Raw genomic sequence first — 18896 nt, 5'->3', positions numbered from 1 at the left:
CCTTGCAGAAACCGAATCTATTTTCCTCCAATTTTAGTCTTCTCTTTTGCATCTTACATGGTATTAGAGCAATTCTCAACCAGGGAAGGTTTGTGTTTTTTCATTCTTTCTCCTAATAGCCTAGACAACAACAAGAATTGGAGAGGAGATTCCTCAAAGTTGGGAGTTTTGATTGGCTCAGGTTAGTAAACCATCTTCTCAACATTTTGTGCCACAACCTGTTTGGTTGGTGGTTTATTTTTATGGATTGGTAAGGTGTTTTTATGCCACAACCTCTTTATCTTGCATCATATATTTATTAAATTCTGCAATTAATATTAGTTCCTTAGCCTAAATTACAATTGACAAACCCATTCTCGATCCTTGGTCTACTTTGTTTGCATAGATAAACCAGGAATCTGAGGTTCTTCATGCTTGATTTGTTCTTTTGGTTCTCTACACAATTTTCTTTTATATTCATCCCTGTTGTCCATCATTTCTCTCTCCTCATCCTTTGCCTTGTCCTTGTGATTATCCTTCAACTCTTTGTCAGATTTTCAAACATGAACATCCTTTTTAGTGTCTGCATCTCGTTTCTCAGACTTCGGTTGAACAACTCATTCTTTCTTTCAACCTTTCTAACAATTCTCTTGCTAATCAAAGTTTTAACATCATCGGCTGCACTCCTACCTTGCGAAACAACAATAAAAATCGAAATTTACCTCTAGGGCATAAGTGTTTCACTACTCTTCTCTGTGCCGAGCTTTTTACGGCTAGAAAGAGAAGTTTTTTCTCCCGCAGCAAAGGATCCTTTGCACTGTAGAAATTTGTCTGTAAATTTTCAAAAGAGGAAGATGAGATTCTAATGCCAGTCCTGTCAAGACGAGGAGAGGGGTTCGTGTCTAACGTGGATTGCCAGAGTAAGAGTTAAGAGGTACCCTCAAATAAATTGTTCGTAATTACATTCGAAAGATCAGATACATCTTCTCTTTGACACATTCAAGCAAGCAAGTCGTTCAAGTTACTAATTACCAAATGATGGAAAACAGATTAAAACCAGGGATCTGATACAATGTAAATGATTTTCTCTTGGACATGTAAAATGAGATTAAGAGCGGTAAACTCGTTTATGGATGAGCGCCTTTACAGGGGATCTCAGTGCAGAGACACACAGGTCTACCTGAAGCTTCCCATCCACTAAATCCACGTTCCAGAACCACAATTTTCTTTATTCCTGTATCTTCTTTCACTTCTGACAAATAATCTGCAAAGAAGCGAGCACAAGAAGGGCCCCGAACCTGCAAATGCATTGTAAAACTATCATAAACAACTCTAATGTGACGATATTAGTTCACAGGATTTGTGATTCAAATATATCATGAATTGAAAAGCTTATTCCTGTTTCAAATAGGACCAGGTAGTATGACACAGAATTCACTAGTGCTAGATTATCTTCAGTCTAAACCTAAATGTTACTAACAGCAGTGCAAGAGTTCAGAAGGCAAACATTCTCACTCGAGAAAGAAGATGATTCCACACCTGTATCACGATGATGAATTAAAGCACAATTCGTTCAAAAAAAGTCTCACAGAAGTCATCGGTGCAAACCCTCAGACCCCCAAAGTATTCATATCATTCAAAATTCTACTTAAATACTACTGCTTCAACACAATTAAGTAAAAAATTACTCTTCCAAGCAGTGCTTCCCCTTAAATATCACTATTTCAATCCATTTGACCTTCATTTGTCACTAATAGTGGTCTAGAAACAATATCCATTTAGAAGTTTGTCGTCAAAGATCATGTTAAGTTTCCATTCAATACACCGGTCTGAAATGCTCATATATATGAACCACTTGACAAATATGTTTGATCTTCATTTCTCAGAACCAGTATTCGTAAATTACATATTCCATAATATTCATGAAAAATATAAACAAATGTATAACGGGGGTCTGCTTCATTTACCATCTTGTTGATGGACCCTCATTTAAGAAATATATAAAGACTTGAGGAAATCTAATTTAAAAATACTCACCTGGGTCAAAAACTGACTTATACAAGCACTTGCTGAAAAAAGTAAGAAATTGGAGAAGAATGAGAGAGAGAGAGAGAGAGAGAGAGAGAGAGAGAGAGAGAAAAGAAAGAGACTGAAAATTGTGCCACCCTTTCTCTTTTACTCACTTAAGTGATTCCGTATGCAAGATCACAATAATGCCCCTTATAACCTCAATTCACATAACTTCACGAATACAACTCAGAATTTAACCAAACTCGAACCATAAGTTCTTAACATGACCTATAGCCAATAGCAAATTCCAGATGTATATATCAGTAATGAAAAATAACTAAAATAACCTTACACGTATTTTAACACTCCCCCTCAAGCTGGGGCATATATATTAAAAAGCCCTAGCTTGTAAATAAAACTCCAAACTCTTTCTTGCACAAATCTTTAGTGAAAATATCACCAGTTTGATCGGCAGACCTAACATATGGTGTGATCATTGCTCCATTTATCACACACGAATGAAATTATAATCAGCCTCTACAAGTTTTGTACATTCATGGAATACAGGGTTGTTAACAATAAAAATTGCAGCCTGATTATCACATTGCAAAGTCATGGACCCTATAGTAATAAAACTCATCTCCTATAACACTGATCTGACTCACATATTTGTCAAACTTTCTATCACATATTTCCGTTAAGTTAACACAATTCCTGCTTAGCTCCTAGCAACCTCGATGACAAGAAAATACTTCAATGACCATAGGTCTTTAGTTTGTTCACCTCTTCAATTCTTTGTTTATCACTTCTACATAATATAATGTCATCCACATAAACAAGTATTGCCACAATTCCAGTATTGCGTCTCAGAATAAACAAAGTGTTAGAAAATAGTACATGGGGTATTTTAGTCAGTTTACATTGTCTCTAGTTCCTAGGGAATTTTATTACATTACTCAGCATGATTAGATGTGTCTATGGTGTAAATTTCATGCAATTTGGAGGTATATATCAGGAGTTATAAGGTGATATGTATATGGAGGGTATTTGTGTAATTGTAACCATCTTCACTTAAGTTAATAAGAGGATTAGGGGGTCGAGCATGATTCACAATGAGAACTTCTCTATTCTGCTCTCTTTTAAGAAACTTCTCTCCTTCTCCTCTCTTCCTTTTCTCTCAATCCTCTTCAATTCATCATTTCACAAGGTATTAGAGCAGTAGATCCTGATTACAAGCTCGTGAAGTTCCTTCTCTCTCTCCATTGAAGACAGCGAAGTCATAGAAAGGGGGATTTCCAAGTTTGATATTGACTGGTTGAAGAAAATCAATTTTTTGTATTCTTTCTCTGCCATAACCCTAGAGTTGATGGCTTCTACTGCCTTTAGAGCAGTTTGATGCTTTATTAGAGCCCTAAGAGGGACATCTAACTTGGGATTTCCCCACTTGCATGGTGCACAGCCCAATATTGGGCCTAATTGCCTATGTCGTTACCCAATAGGCTAACATCAACCTATTCTATTGGTTTTTTGGATGTATTGAAGTGGAATTGACAATTCTGTGTTTCTGTATTATCGGGTGTATCTGCTTGTGATTGCAAAAACCCTAATTTTCTCAAAAGTGGGGTCCATATAGCCTCTGCAAGTAATTGTTTTGTGTGAAGCTGCAGCTGCGTTAATTGGCCTTTTTCTTGTACTTATGGCTGATTCTGGTGAAATAATCACTCCCTCAAGGAGGTTTGGAAGCTATGGGGAAATGATTCGATTTTGATTCCCACAAAGAGGTTAAATGGGCAAAATTACCTCAGTTGGTCCAAATCAATTGCTATAAATCTTAAGGCCAAAACGAAGTCTAAATTCATTAGGGATGATCCTCCAATGCCCTTGAATGATGATTCAAAAGTGGAAAATAGCCAAGTTAAGGAATCAAATTATGAACTATGAGATTGCAAAAGAGATGTGGTTGTCTCTAGAAGCAATGTAAGCCAAAGAAAGTAATTTGTCCCAAGTTTATGAACTGTATGCGAAATCATTCAGTCTTAAGTGAGGTGAAAGATCAGTTACAGATTACTACAGTGAGTTACAAAGGGTTCTGCAGGAGAAGTATTTTTTTACCCCTTTACTACTAATGAGAGGGAACTGTGAAAACAACAAGGGCAACTGCATGTAGCTAAATTTTTGGATGGCTTGGGACTGGAGTTTGATGCAGTTAAGGCACAGTTACTTACCTCAGATGATATCCCAGCATTGTCCACTGCATTTAACATAATCATGCGTGTAGAGACTACCATTACATCCAGGGAGAGTAAAGGTACTAAAAATGTTGATGCATCAGTCCCTAACACTCTGGGTTATTCAAAATCAATCAAAGGTCATGGTGGAAACAGTAAGGGAAGAGGTAGAGATGTGTTAAATTTAGGATCCCATGACAAGGTCCTCAACCAAGGTAGTGAAAGAGGAGAGGAAGAAAAGGAGGAGAAGAAAGGAGGAGAGAGAAAGAAAAGAGAACTCGGCTAGAGAGATGGAGAGAGAGAGAGCTTAGGAGAGGAGAAAATTCTAGGGATGAATTTGAGAGAGAAGAGGGGAGACTTAATGATCTACCCCATGTCTTGAACCACTATTTATAGTTGTGGAAGGAGTTTTACAATGACTACAATGACCTTAGTGCTACAAGTTTTGTAAAAGAAAAGACATAAGTAGACATATATAATCTTCTTTAGTTACACCCTTGTGCCATCCATCCTTATGAGAAGACCTTTTAGCTACCTCCTTTGCCACCTCCTTGACGTGTGGAAGGTATTTACTTTGATGCTACTTCGAGATATCTTCCAACAAAAGACATTGATTTTGAAAAGACATATACACCCGTGGCAAGACTGAAGGCAATTAGAATCCTATTAGCCTATGCTTGTCATAAAATATTCAAGTTATACCAAATGGATGTAAAGAGTGTATTCTTAAATGGGTACATGCAAGGAGAAGTTTATGTAGAGCAACCCAAATGTTTTGAAGACATGAGCAAGTTCGACCATGTTTACAAATTGCACAAAGCTTTATATGGATTAAGGCAAACTCCTAGAGCTTGGTATGAAAGACAGTGAATTCATGCAGAAAAATGGATATAAGAGAGGTAATGTGAATAAGACTTTATTTACCAAAAACCATGAACAAAATCTAATCATTGTCCAAATTTATGTGGATGATATCATTTTTGGTTCTTCAAATCCCTCACAACATCAAGAATTCGCTGACATAATGAAGAATGAATGTGACATGAGTTTAATGGGTGAACTCGCATTCTTACTTGGACTTCAAGTTATGTTAACCGAAAAATGGAACTTTCATAAATCAGTCCAAGTACACCTAAGGATTGCTTAAGGGATTCAACAATGAAAATTTTAAGTCAATTGGTACACCTATGAGTTCGTCCTTAAAGCTTGATTCAGACAACTCAAATAGGGCCATTGATAAAAAAACTTTATAGAAGTATGATTGGCTCTCTACTCTTTTTATTGGCTAGTAGACCATGTATCATGTTTTTGGCATGCCTATGTGCTAGATTTCAATCTAATCCTAGAGAATCTCACTTAGTGGTCGAGAAAAGAATTTTTTGATATCTACTTGGAACACCAACCTTGGTACTCCAACTCCTCTACCATAGACCTATAAGGCAATCAAAATTTCTTTTTCAAACACATAAGTCTCTAGACCAAGATTATTTGTAAAGTAAAGTTACAAACACTAGTTTGAGGGGGAATTTTAAAAAACACCCACATGTATAGGAGTGGCATAACTAGTAAATAAGGAGAACTTTCATAGATATTGCATAAAATTGTAATTATATAAGCTGGTGTATGTCCTCTTATATCTTTTTCCTTTTGAAGCATGTAGCCCTAAGGGCATTGTAGTTATTGTAAACACTTTCCTACAATATAAATACAACTTCAAGGCATGGGGTAGAGCATTCATGCCCCTTCCTCTTGGCTCAAATTCGTCTATACACCTCTCTCTTTTCTTCTTCCTTCTCTCCCTTGGTTTTTTTTCCTCTCACCCAAGAGCTAGAGTTCCTCTCTTCTTTTCTTCCCTTGAAATGTCTTGTGTTTATGTGTTTTCCCTAGAAATCAACATTACCACTTATGTCTGATCAAGTGATCAAGTCGGTGGTATGTTAACTAAACGCCTTGGGTAAACGTAAATTTGGGACCTTCTACAACAAGCTGGGGCTTATAGACATCTATGCTCCAACTTGAGGAGAAGTGTTAGAAAACAGTACAAGGGGTATTTTAGTCATTTTACGTCGCTTGTAGTTCGTAGGGAAGTTACTACTTTACTCAGTATGGTTAGATATGTCTATGGTATAAATTCCATGTAATTTGGAGTTATACATCAGGAGTTATAAGGTTATGTCTATGGAGGGTATTTGTGTAATTATAGGCATCCTCACGTTAATAAAACGATTAGAGGGTCAAGCATGCACCCCAATGAGAACTTTTCTATTCTGCACTCTTTCCAAGAACTTCTCTCTCCTTCTCCTCTCTTCCTTCTTCTCTCAATCCTCTTCAATTCATCATTTCACACAAAGAATTATCACAATGACTTTTGAAAAAACCCAGTGCCATAACTACCTTGGTAAACTTGTCAAACCATGCCTTAGGACTCTGTTTCAGACCTAGGTCACCATAAAAGAATTGCATTTTTAATATCCAATTGAAGTAATGGCCAACCTTTCGTCACTGCCATTGAAACAAGAATCCAAATTGAGGATAACCAGGCTAAAAGAGAGAAAGTTTTAAACACATCCACACCATAAGTTTGGGTATATCCTTTAGCCACAAGATGATCTTTATACCTTTTAATAGATCCATTGGTATTGTACTTCATTGTATATACCCAACAACAGCCCACAACTATAGCACCAAGAGGCAACTCACATTGAGTCCAAGTTCCACGGTCTAGTAAAGCATCCATCTCTACGTCCATAGCCCATTTCTACAAAGGAGACAACAAAGCTTCCTACACTAATGAAAGAATAGTACAAAAAAACAATGATAAAGCAAACTCTTTAAAAGACCCTAACAGGGACTCAAAAGAAACAAACTGTGAAATAGGATATTAAGCACATGTACGAACACCTTTACAGACAGTAATTGGAAGATGTACATCACTTACCTCAGTCACCTCAAAGGAAAAAGGAGCTAGCAATGATTATAGAAATAGAGTAGTTTGTGGTGTTTTCATATGTTTTCTGCATTGATACACCTACAATGGTTTGGATACTTTCAATTGGTGGCATGGAACTTGGAAGGTCCTCCATAGGACTAGAAACAACATGACCTGGATGAAGGGTAACACTCTATAAAGAAACAAACATGGAAATTTGCAGTATCTTCGAAAAATGTAACATCAAATGACATAGGTTTCTCCTATAAATGGACAATAACATTTATACCCCTTTTGTGTTTGTGAGTACCTCAAGAAAACACATTTCACAGCTTTAGGCGAAAGTATATCTGGTGTTGGACCAAGGACATGCACAACGCAAATACAACCAAATACTAGAGGGCACGAGGTAAATAACTCACCATCAGGCTTGAGAATATGAAATGGAATTTTCCACCAAGCAATGAAGAAGGCATTAGTGAGAATTGCATTAATCCAAAAAAATTTAGGGAGGTGCATATGAAATAACAATGTGCATGCAACTTCAAGAAAATGGCGATCTTTTTTTTTCTACAACACCATTTTGCTGCAATGTATACACATAAGAAGACTGGTGAATGATGCTAGTAGATTGACAAAAAGAAGTAAATGTATTGTTCTTAACCCAAGCCTATTGTCTGTGCACAAAATAAGGAGTGAAACACCAAATTGAGTCTATTTCATTATAAAAATTCAGAAATACATCAAAGACTTCAGACTTCTCCCTTAGGAGATACAACCATCTAGACCTACTAAAATTATCAATAAATGACACAAAATACTTCTAACCGAAGGTACTGACAATGAGACATGGTCCCCATAATTTAGAATGAACTATTTCAAAAAAACTATGACTAAAAAACTGACATAGAGGAAATGATGTTTGTCGCTGCTTCCTAGCTGATAAGACTCGCACTAAAACAGAGTTTGATATGACAACACAGGAAATAACTGGGAGAACTTTGTTGGAGAAGGATGACCTAATCGAAGCTGCCACTAGAAACCATTGACATGAAGTATAGAAAATGCCTGTTATGAGGAACCCTCCAAGAAATACAAACCATCTCTCTCACACCCTGAACCAATCATCTTCCACATCTGGAGGTCTTGAAACACACAATGAGTAGGATAGATGGTTACTAAGCAATTCAAAGACTTGATTCGACTTACAGAGAGAAGATTGACAATTGGGCTATCCTCTGAATTAATTGTTGCATGTCATCTGGAATACGTTGCACAATATTACCTACAAGAGTTACAGATGTCTCACTACTCCCAAAAACACGAGTTTGTATATGCTGGTTTACCAAACTTCTCGCAACACTTATCTAAAACATGGCCGATACATCCACAATGGACACACAATTTATCACCTCTACCTCTGCCACAAACTAAGCCCTTTCGACCTCATCCAAGTCCCTCTACTACTACCATTACTGTCACGATTGGCCTCCAACCAGCTGGACCCATGCTGAATATTAAGGGGGGTAGCAACTTCAACAATAGGTGTTTCCTTACCACCATGTGATGTCACGGCTAACTCTACATGCATAACTCTATTAAATGCATTGGAGATCGAAGGAACCTCATTTGAAGCAAGCAACTAGGCTCATACTCCATCATACTTGTTGCATTCTAAGTTGTTTCTCATCAATGGTGAAAGGTAACACACACTAATCTCATGTAGGATTCTCTGCAACTCACTTTAGTAATCAATAACCTCCTTGTCACCCATATTCAAACTAAACAATCAAGCATATAACTCATAAATCTCTGATAAATTACTTTCCTGTGCATACAAGGATTCAAGGGGTGTCTAGATCTCATTTATTATTTCACAATTCATTACTTGGTCCCTGAGTTTTACATCCACACTATTAAGCAGCCAAATCATCATTTGGCTGTCTTTAACTTCCCAATCATCATTTACTGGAACAGGAGGATCATCTCTCAAGAATTTTATCTTCCTCTTGGTTTTTAAATATACTCGAACTGATTTAGACCAACTTAAGTAATTTTGGGCATTCAACTTTTTTGTAATTATTACAATTGTGTTTCCCATCTAAATAACATGTACCCATATTCGGTGTATATCATTTCACCAGAATCATCCGTCTCAAATTGTCACAAAAGTCAACAATTTAGGTATGTGCATGCTAGGTGGGCCCCACACGAGGAAATTAGGGCAAGAAAAAAAGCAAACACATGTATCTCAAACCAACTCAACCACCAATAGACCAAAAATCAATTGATAATCCCACAATTAGGGCAAAATAAGGATGATGTCAACTTTCAAAGGAGTGCAGTAGATAGTACAAGGCCATGCAGACACAAATTGGGATAAACCCAACAATAAGACCCTTTAAGGGCAAAAATCTTTCATAGAACTAATTTAATCAGCAATAGGAACAATTAACCCTTAGGTTATGGCAGAAAGAAACCAACAAGGCTTGACCTTTAGCTCCAATCAGACGAAAATCTTGAAATTCCCCTTTCCTGGAATATGTAAACTTTAAGAAGAGTAAAGAAGAACACCTACGGAGGTCTGAAACAGGATCTTACTATTCTGATACCATGAAAAAAGTAAGAAATAAGAGAAGATAGAGAGAGAGAAAGAGAAAATAGAGAGAAGGGAAAAGAAAGAGTGTGTGAATGCAGCAGTAATTGGAGACTGAAAATCGTGCCTCCCTTTCTCTTTTATTCATTTAAGTGATTGTATGTGTAAGATTACAATAAGGCCCCTTATAACCTCAACTCACATAACTTCATGAATACAACTCAGAATTTAACTAAATCTCAACTACAGGTTTCTAACATGACATATAGCCTATAGCTAACTCCAGATATATATACCAGTAATGAGAAATAACCAAAATACCATTGCACATATTAACACTTGTAATGAATGTGATATTAGTCTCTGCATAATGAACATAAACCACATAATTGGCAAGCTACATTCAATGTGCTAGTTTCCGTAGACCTAAAAGTTGAAATAATTAAAATTCCAATTGTACAAAGCCATTCCAGTTCCAAAAATTGAGCCATTTGCTCACAAAGGCTCAGCATTAGCAGCCCACCGACAGCTCAATAAGCCCAATTAAGCTTACAGTCCAACATGAGATATTACAGATCCAGAGTTCCAAGGAAGTATCTAGAGATGACTGACATTTAGAGTTTACCAAGAATCCAACAAACACAATATGAACCAGTGTACAAACTCGTAGTTAACATGAGAATACAAGAGCATACAATCTGGAGGATTCCAAAGGGAGTCCTAGAGTCTCTGAGGGACTAAAGGCCCTTAGATGCCAATCGATGGCATTTTCACATAGTATATTTCATTGATCAACTTACAGACTAAAGAAAGGAAGATCCCTGCATTTGTAAGCAAGTCTTTTCAGCCACCACTTTGGGATAGAATAGTAGCAAAAGTTACAAAGCATCTTGTTGAGAAGACGCCTTGTTGAGAAGAAACCTCCCAACTTCTAGGCATTTTGGGAGGAACAACCACAAATTCAACATTGTATCAAAACTAATTCAAGCCCATCTGTTTGTGCTTTGTGGCTCAAGTGTGTTTTATCTTACTCGGTCTATGTTCTCTATGACACTTGTATGCTCTCTAGGTTTTGGACAAGGTTGTTTGTTTCAGCAAGGAAATGAGGAGGAGAGTTGGTGGATTAAATGTCGCAACATTTTGTAGCAGTGCATGTGCTCCAGATCAACATTGGTTGGGACTTGGAAAAGTACCGTACTTATTAGTTGGGAAGACATCTCCTAACTCCAGGTAGTCAATTTATAAGAACCAGTCCAATCTTCTACAAGTATCAGGTTAGACATGCAGGATGAAAGCTCACTTATATAACACAGAAATGGGACCTAAGCAAGCCCTACACGAGTTGAGCAATGAGACAACCTGAGCTTGTGATGCAAGCTCAATATAGAACAAACACCTTTTAAGTCTTCAGTAAAGATGACCATATGGTATGTCTAGAGGAAACGAAAACCTGGAAATTTTGTATTTTTACAAGAATCGACAAGAAATCACACTAATACTAACTGATGTAAGCAATAAATGCCATGTTCTTGCAGCAATAGTGGCAAACACCAGACTGCACATCCGTTAGGAAGATAAAGATGGATTAATAAAATTCTAATGGCTAAAATCAGATCTGGGACTCAAGGGAATAGAAGAACTCACAAACAAAACAAGAAGTTGAAACTTGGTATCAAACAAGATAACATAGATTTGGAAAACCTAGTGTGGAAAGGCAACTGGAGTGAATGTACTCTACTCAAGAATAGGTACATTTCAGATAGGTCAAGATGTTCCTAGAAATATGAAAGAGCTTTTTTCCAAATTAAAATTCTAAAAAAACATATATCTAATAAATCTAAAACATCTGCAATTATTTCTCAGAACGATAAATTCAACACCAACTATCTGGTAAACACGACACATAAGCGACACAGGGGCAAGAAGAACCAGCGTGTTGCTAAATATTTTATAGAGAAGAAGAGGTGGCATTTATTAATGGTGGAATCTTAATGCTGCCTCACTAAAAAAATGAAGTCTTTTTATGTTGAAATGCTGCCACTGTCACCCATCACTCTTGTTTTCATCAAAGTGCAATAGTGGTGGCATTAAAATGCTGCCCCCAAATTTTGTGCAGAGGTGGCATAAAAAAGCCATCTCCAGTGGTTTTCTTTCATTCTTTCATTGAAAATTGTTGTTTTCATTAAACTACATTAATGGTGACACTGAAATACTGCCACGAGTCTTTTTTGGAGGCAGCATAGAAATACCGTCTCTAGCGGCTTTCTTTTACTTTTGAGGAGTGTGTGTTTTTCATTTAAGTGCATTAGTAGCAGCACTGAAATGCCACCACTTCAGCTTTTACCAAACACAAAAAAAAAAAGATGGTGACAACCAGTACTCTTTGTCCAACGTGCCATGTTGACTTGCCACACTTGTGCTGGATGTGTCATTGTGGTAGATATTTATGAAGGTTTTCCATTGAAGCTTTAATTTTTCCATTTTTCAAAATAATGAAGAGAAAGGTGGATTCCATTAGGAAGCTTCCTGAGGGAGGGAAGAATTTAAGAAAATAGGAAAACAAAGAATGTTTAAAGAAAAGCTCAATTTAGAAAGACATTGGAAAGGTGGACATAACAAACAAAAGGTTCAGCACAATTTAAAATACTCATTTATACCCAGGAGAACTTAGCTAACAGAAAATAGGAAGCCAGTTGCCTTTTCGGAAATAACAGATAAATTGAATTTTTCTATAGTTAATAAATGAATCATAGAATAGAAATTCAAACAAATTAAAACCAACAAATATTGCAAATCATTGCAATCGCTCATAGGAATGAGTGAGCATCTTTAAACCTGTTCTAGGTAGAGATTATGACTAAAAAATTCAAAGAGATGGACAATAGCAGAGTTATTTTAAAGATAACTTTTAGCTAATCATGGTAATTGAACTATGATTATTGCATCTGCTGGAGAGTGATAAATAAGTATGCGCATTGCAGCTGAATACTTTACAGTTTAGTGTTGCATATTGTTCCATTACCATGCCCACATGACAGCAGTGGGACTAGTCACGGATGTTCTCTTAAAAAAGAATATGATCAACTTACCTTTGATGTATGAAATTAAATATGTAAAATTGAGTCAGATTCTAAAAAAAAGTTATGCAAAATGAAATCCGAAGCATTTTAAAGGTCTTATAATTATTTTTCAGTAGTCCCACAATTTCAAAAGAAAAAATTTCAGTAATTACTTCATGACCATGTTCTTTGCAGTTATCATGGTTTTGTCCAATCCTGAGTACACTTTGTTCCGTTTTTGTTGCTGTCTGTTCCGGTTCTCTAAACAAAATTAAGGGCTGAAGTTTAAGGAGCTCAAGACAACAAGCCTCCTGTTTATATCGAAGTTAACCTTTGTAGCCAGAAGATAATGTTTGCTCTGAATGGCGCGGAATGACTTTCTAAATTTGGCATACAAAGACCGAGACAAACACTTTTGACAATATTTTTACAGCCAGACACTAATCTATCTTGGTAAGTTTCCATCGCAAATTAATATCAGAAATTGAGAAGCCACACGATATCAACCTCCCAAAATTGGGCATCCATAATTCTCACGCCCTGGTAGCACTTTTCACTAAAATCAGGAAAAAAAGCAAAATACCAAACAACCCATAAATACCAGGGAATCCAATTTACGAAAATAATAAGAACCGATACGCTTGTAATGAGGATGAGGCGAGAGCGACCTGACTGAGGGCACAGTGGAACACGAGGGTGTCTTTGCCCTTGACGTCACGAATGAGGTGGGGAATTCTCTGCGAGAAGGTCTCGCTGGCGTAGTGGAGAGAACCAGCTATGTGAGGATCGTAGCTCCGTTCGTCATCTCTGACGTCGACGATGGCAACGTTCGTTTGGTTGAGGTTGAGGAGCTGCGAGGCGGAGATGTAAGACACAAGGCCAGCCATCAGTATTCCTGCGCTATCCTTTCAGACCTCCTGCTTCTGTCTGTGCCAACTCGAAATCTCTATATAGAGGGGAGGAGAGACGAGAAGGAGGCCAGGTTCCGTTGAACACGGTCAAGGTCACCAGTTCAGTGAGCACGAACCGGTTCAATTGGGTGGAACAAGCTGACCTGTCATTAACCCACCATCTATGTGAGTACTTAACATTTTTTGTTTTTGCTATGCTGTACAATCAACCAATATATACACATCCATCCATCAATTTTTATAAGAAATAATATCTTTGTCAAAATAAAATAAAAAGTAATAATTGTTCGATTTTTAAATAAACATAATTTAATTAAAATAAACATATTTAAAAATAAATTAAAGTTGATTTATGTATATAAAATTATAATTAAATTATTTTTTAATTATTGAAGTTAGATTGTGATTGATATAAGTTATGTTCAAGATAGGTTGTAATTATGGTTATGCAGAAGTTAGGTTGTGATTGAAGATAGGTTATGATTGATACAAGTTGTGTTGAAGATAGGTTGTGATTATGGTTATGCAGAAGTTAGGTTGTGATTAAAGATAAGTTGTTATTATGATTGTGGTTGTGATTGAAGATAGAGGTGTGTTGGTGTTTATGTCTTTGCGTTGATACAGGTCATGATTTTATGGTTGTGATTGTGTTTGCAAGTATTCATAAATAATTTGAGACAAACAAAAAATTGTCGTTATGTTTACCTTCACCACAATTATGTTTTCTATAATAAAATATTATCTATTATGTTGCAATAAGTGTGCACATTATATTTGGGATTGGTGGTCCATTATATTTGAAAAACAACATTAAAAAAATTACCTATTAAATTTCAAAAAGTTTACAGGATGAATCAAACTGTCTTCCTCAAATTGGCTGACATATTAAAGAGTAGAGGATTATTATCAGCCATAAGGCCATCTCAATGTAAGAACAATTTGCATATTTTCTCCTCACTGTTGGTCAACAACAATCATACAATGTCACATAAGAGATGTTTGATAGATTGAATTGGACCATAAGTAAATATTTCAAAAAGGTGTTGAATGTTATTGTCAAACTTCACTCTGATTACATCAAACGCCATTCGGGACGTATTCACTCTAAGATTTTAAACAATCCCATGTTTTATCTGTATTGTAAGGTAATATCAAAACTATCTTATGAATAATTTCAAGTTCATATCAAATTAATGTTTGTATTAATTGATATGGTGTTATTTAGATTGTATTGGGGCTTTTGATAGAACTCATATCAAAGTTCACATCCTGTTTGAGCAACAAACATGATTCGAGAACAAAAAAGGTTTTCTCTTAGAGAATGTAATGGCAACATGTATATTTGACATGCAATTTATATACATATACTTGCTGGATAGGAGAGATCAACAACCAATTCACATTGACTCAATGAAATAAACTCTAGGTACCTGAACATAAATAATTTATTTTTACTTAGTATTTTTTGTCTATTATTATCTTCAATTAATTCATGTGGAATATATCTTCTATTTCAAGTAAATATTATTTAGTCGATGTTGGTTATGCAAATCTTCTAGGATTGTTGGCACCATATCGAGGTGCTTGTTATCATTTGCAATAATTTGGAGATAATCTTCCTAAAAATGATAAATAATTGTTCAATCGAAGACACTTATCATTGAGGACTACCATTGAGCATACTTTTGGGGCTTTAAAAGCTCAATTTCAAATATTGAAAGAAGCTCCTCCCTTTACTTTTTGAGATATTGAAAAAAAAATTATAATTGCTTGTTATGTATTACATAATTGTATACATATGGAGGATTACAAATATATTTTTGAAATGTAAGAAGATGATTCTGGTGATGAGTTTGGTGGAGAAGATGATTAAGATAGCAATGATTGCAACCAACTAACAAATATTTAGAGGGAGCGTCATATTACCGAGATGTCTAGTGACTCATATTTGACGTGAATATTGATTATTGTATCTAACTGAATTTGAACAGGTAAGTTATCTTTCACTTATACTAACTTGATGTTTTTTATATTAAAGACACTAACAAATTGTTATCTATTTATATTGCAAATTGTGCACTTTTACAAGTAATTTAGATCATTATTAAGTATTTTTCAAAGAAATTATTTTCATGGCTTTAAAAGTATTAACACACATACTCTCTATCAAAGTCTTTTTTAATAAAGTATCCTATTTATTTATTTATATAAGATAATGTAGATATTTATGTATAAATTATAAAAGTAACCATATTTGTTTAGGTATTTAATTTTAATTTTTTAAAAGTTAATTATACTAATAATATTTGTTTTTAATTATGTTATTAATTTATACTATATTAAAAACAATCTTATGCTATAAATAAAATTATTTATTTATTATATTCATTAATGTTAATACTATACTAAATTAGTGATTTAAGAGTGATAATTAAGATATTATCAAAGTAAGAATTTGATGAAGTATCTAGACATTATAGAAGTATACATTTTCGTTTAAGCATTTTATTTTTATAATTAATTAAAATAATAATATTATATTTTTTACAATTATATTATTAATTTATACTACATTAAAATCTGTCTTATGTTATTAATAAAATAGAATATTTATTTATTATATTCATTACTATTATATTTTAATGTATTAATTTAGACTAAACTATAATATATTTTAATTTATTAATGAATATTGTAATTAATTAATTATTATGTGAATATATTTTAATATTACATTAAATTACTTATTATAAAAATAACTATATTTTTTTAGGTTTATTATTTATTTAGGTATATAATCTATTTATATTATAAAAAAATAACTTATTTTCTTGTTTACACTATATTTTTCATTTTTAGCTCTACCACAATACTTTCAGCCCACTAACACCAAAAAGTGATTACCTTACCATTTCACTTTCTCTTTCCCTTTAATACCACTAACCCCTCCTATCGTGCCAAAACGGAACCAAATAAATCAAGCTCCAAAGGCAACAAAAAACGAAACAGAAGAGCCAAGCTCTCACAAATAGAAACAGTCCGCCAAAAATGAACAACTGGAGAGGAAATTAAAAGAATTCCAGGACAACCCTGCACTCAGTTCGAAGGTTGGCGCTCGCGGTGTTGTAAAGTAGCGTTAAAGCTATCTAATATCCATGTAACAGGTTGTACTCCTGTGACGCGGCATTCAATTGCTTTGAAAAAGTGTGTAACAGTGGAAGGAAGCACAGAGAGGGCTCTCTCTCTGTTCGATTCTCAGTTACCTAAAGGATAGCCCTCGCCGGAGAACTAATGCCGGGTAACTTCGTTAACTTTCCCCAATTCTTCGACGAGGAATACTATCTTCTTAATTATATAGAAGATGATGATCCTTCGTACGTTCCCGAAGATGAAGACGACGAAATGTATTCTGGGGATGAATCTGATAGTGTAGACGAAACCGATGAAGATGATTCGCAACATTTTCCAGAGGTCCGAGAATCCGCCGCTGCTGCGGAATCTGGTTCCGTGGCTGAGCTAGAACAGACGAGAGAACAAGGCGAAAATGAAATTGAAGGGGACGATTCTAGCCACGATCCTAGGAGCCTTGAGACATTAATTACCGGACCATCCAGTTCCGCCGAACGGTCCATTACTGTGGAACAATCTGTTAGAGGGAATCGGCGACGGGAATGGGCAGATGGAACTGACTCTCATTCCGGATATTCTGCGATGGACCGTGTACCGGCCTCCGCTGAACGACCCGTTATGGCTGAGGTTTCCTCTGCGGTTGAACAGTCCTTAGGAGTCGAACAATCTGGTGCAATCAATCAACGAGAAGGAGAAGGTCCGAGCTCCACTCTGGATTTTGAAGTTATTGGTGAATCTGTGGAACTACGTGGGAATACTGTTGACGCACTGTCTAAAGAGAGAGTCGATGTGGATACGTTGGTTGCGGAATATGAGACCGATTGCTCCATTTGCTACGATTCCTGGAACGACAGTGGTGCTCACCAGTCCTGGTACAACGAAGAGCCTTCAAATGATTCTTCTGCTATGTTCTTTTGTCAAAGTGCCTCCTGGGCTTTGTGATGAAAACCCTTGAAAAATTGTGGGAGTCAATTAACTTCATAATTTGTTCCGTGAAAACGTAGTAATTAGAGTTTGTGAGCATTCATAGTCTGACAAATTGTACGTTACCAGTGAAATTAGACTTTTAAGAATCATTATCATGCAAAAAAAAGGGAAGTTGCTAAGATTCTTAGTTATTTGTCTTTTTCTTTGCTCCAGAAAATTTACTGTCTATATATAGCTGATGACAAAGTAGACGGTGTTTCATCCTAGTGTATCAGAAAGAGTTTGTAGACCTGGAAACATTTATGACAACCGACAAGTTTATCTGGAGGTTAACAAGATGGAATTTCCACAGAATGTCTTCTAGTTTCAATGAGAAAGGAGAACTATTTTGTTTCCATGAAATGAAAAACAAAAGGGTATTTATTGGAACCATTTATTTTATTTTTGAAATCTTGATCCCAACAGGACATCATGGTGCCAACTGGTAAAGTCTTTATTTCATTTTGTCTTGAGTTTGTTCTAGGAGGCCCGAGATGCTGAACTCTAGCACACCTCTAGAATCTTCACTGGCATCACCTGCATCATTTGGCAAGGATGCCCCAGAGGGCCCTCAAATTGGAACACAGTAGCAAACTTAAACCACAGTGGGCCAAAATAGTAGGAAGTTGCCCTCTCTACCCTATTCAGTTTCTGAAAAAAAGAAAAGAAGATGAAGACTAAGGAATATTTTCAACAAGCTCAAGTTTTATGTATGTTCTTCAGCTTTGTGTGTTTTGATGGGTTTATTCAAGCATGCATGAGAAATTATCTCCTGTACTTGAGCCTCTAGGAGTTACAGATTCCATAGATGTAGAAGTAAGATCTACTTACTGAGGTCTTGAATCTCCTAAAAAATATGCCAAAGCCACCATGGAGGAATGTTGCTGTCTTATGCAACATGCAGTGACAATTTGTAGTCACCTTTCACTTCTTGCAATCTTGAAAGCTTCTCCTTGAAAATTTAATGCTTCAGCTTCCATGGAGCCCTTAGACCCAAGATGAATAGAGTTAGTGATGGTAGGATTTTCCATGTTGGTCTCTGAAACCCCACAATAGAAGCCCCAGGTTTGCATTTGAACTTCTGTAAAG

General features: G+C 35.8%; 2 protein-coding genes across 3 annotated transcripts in view; one reads left to right on the top strand and one right to left on the bottom strand.

The window, feature by feature from the left end:
• Positions 1–874: 874 nt before the first annotated feature.
• Positions 875–13738, bottom strand: LOC137944242 (dual specificity phosphatase Cdc25). Its single transcript, XM_068789862.1, has 2 exons — positions 13470–13738; positions 875–1277 (listed from the first exon to the last, which is right to left on the bottom strand). Exons 1-2 carry the CDS (start codon positions 13686–13688, stop codon positions 1107–1109), a joined length of 390 nt encoding a protein of 129 aa, XP_068645963.1. The 5' UTR covers positions 13689–13738; the 3' UTR covers positions 875–1106.
• A 3097-nt stretch (positions 13739–16835) lies between these two features.
• Positions 16836–18896, top strand: part of LOC137944213 (uncharacterized) — a 59317-nt gene continuing 57256 nt past the window's right edge. For both annotated transcript variants that reach the window (XR_011110795.1, XM_068789796.1), the window contains exon 1: positions 16836–17713. Coding sequence is in view for 1 of the 2 variants with exons in the window: in XM_068789796.1 (XP_068645897.1) it covers positions 17004–17713 (710 nt within the window). In the remaining variant the exon portion in view is untranslated. The remainder of the gene's footprint in view (positions 17714–18896) is intronic.

This window comes from Aristolochia californica, unplaced genomic scaffold (assembly GCF_029961685.1).
Source record: "Aristolochia californica isolate CCGP_79_NKW_82.1479 unplaced genomic scaffold, dmAriCali1.0.hap1 SCAF_11, whole genome shotgun sequence".
Lineage (NCBI taxonomy): Eukaryota > Viridiplantae > Streptophyta > Magnoliopsida > Piperales > Aristolochiaceae > Aristolochia > Aristolochia californica.
This window is presented reverse-complemented; position numbering and strand designations above follow the sequence as displayed.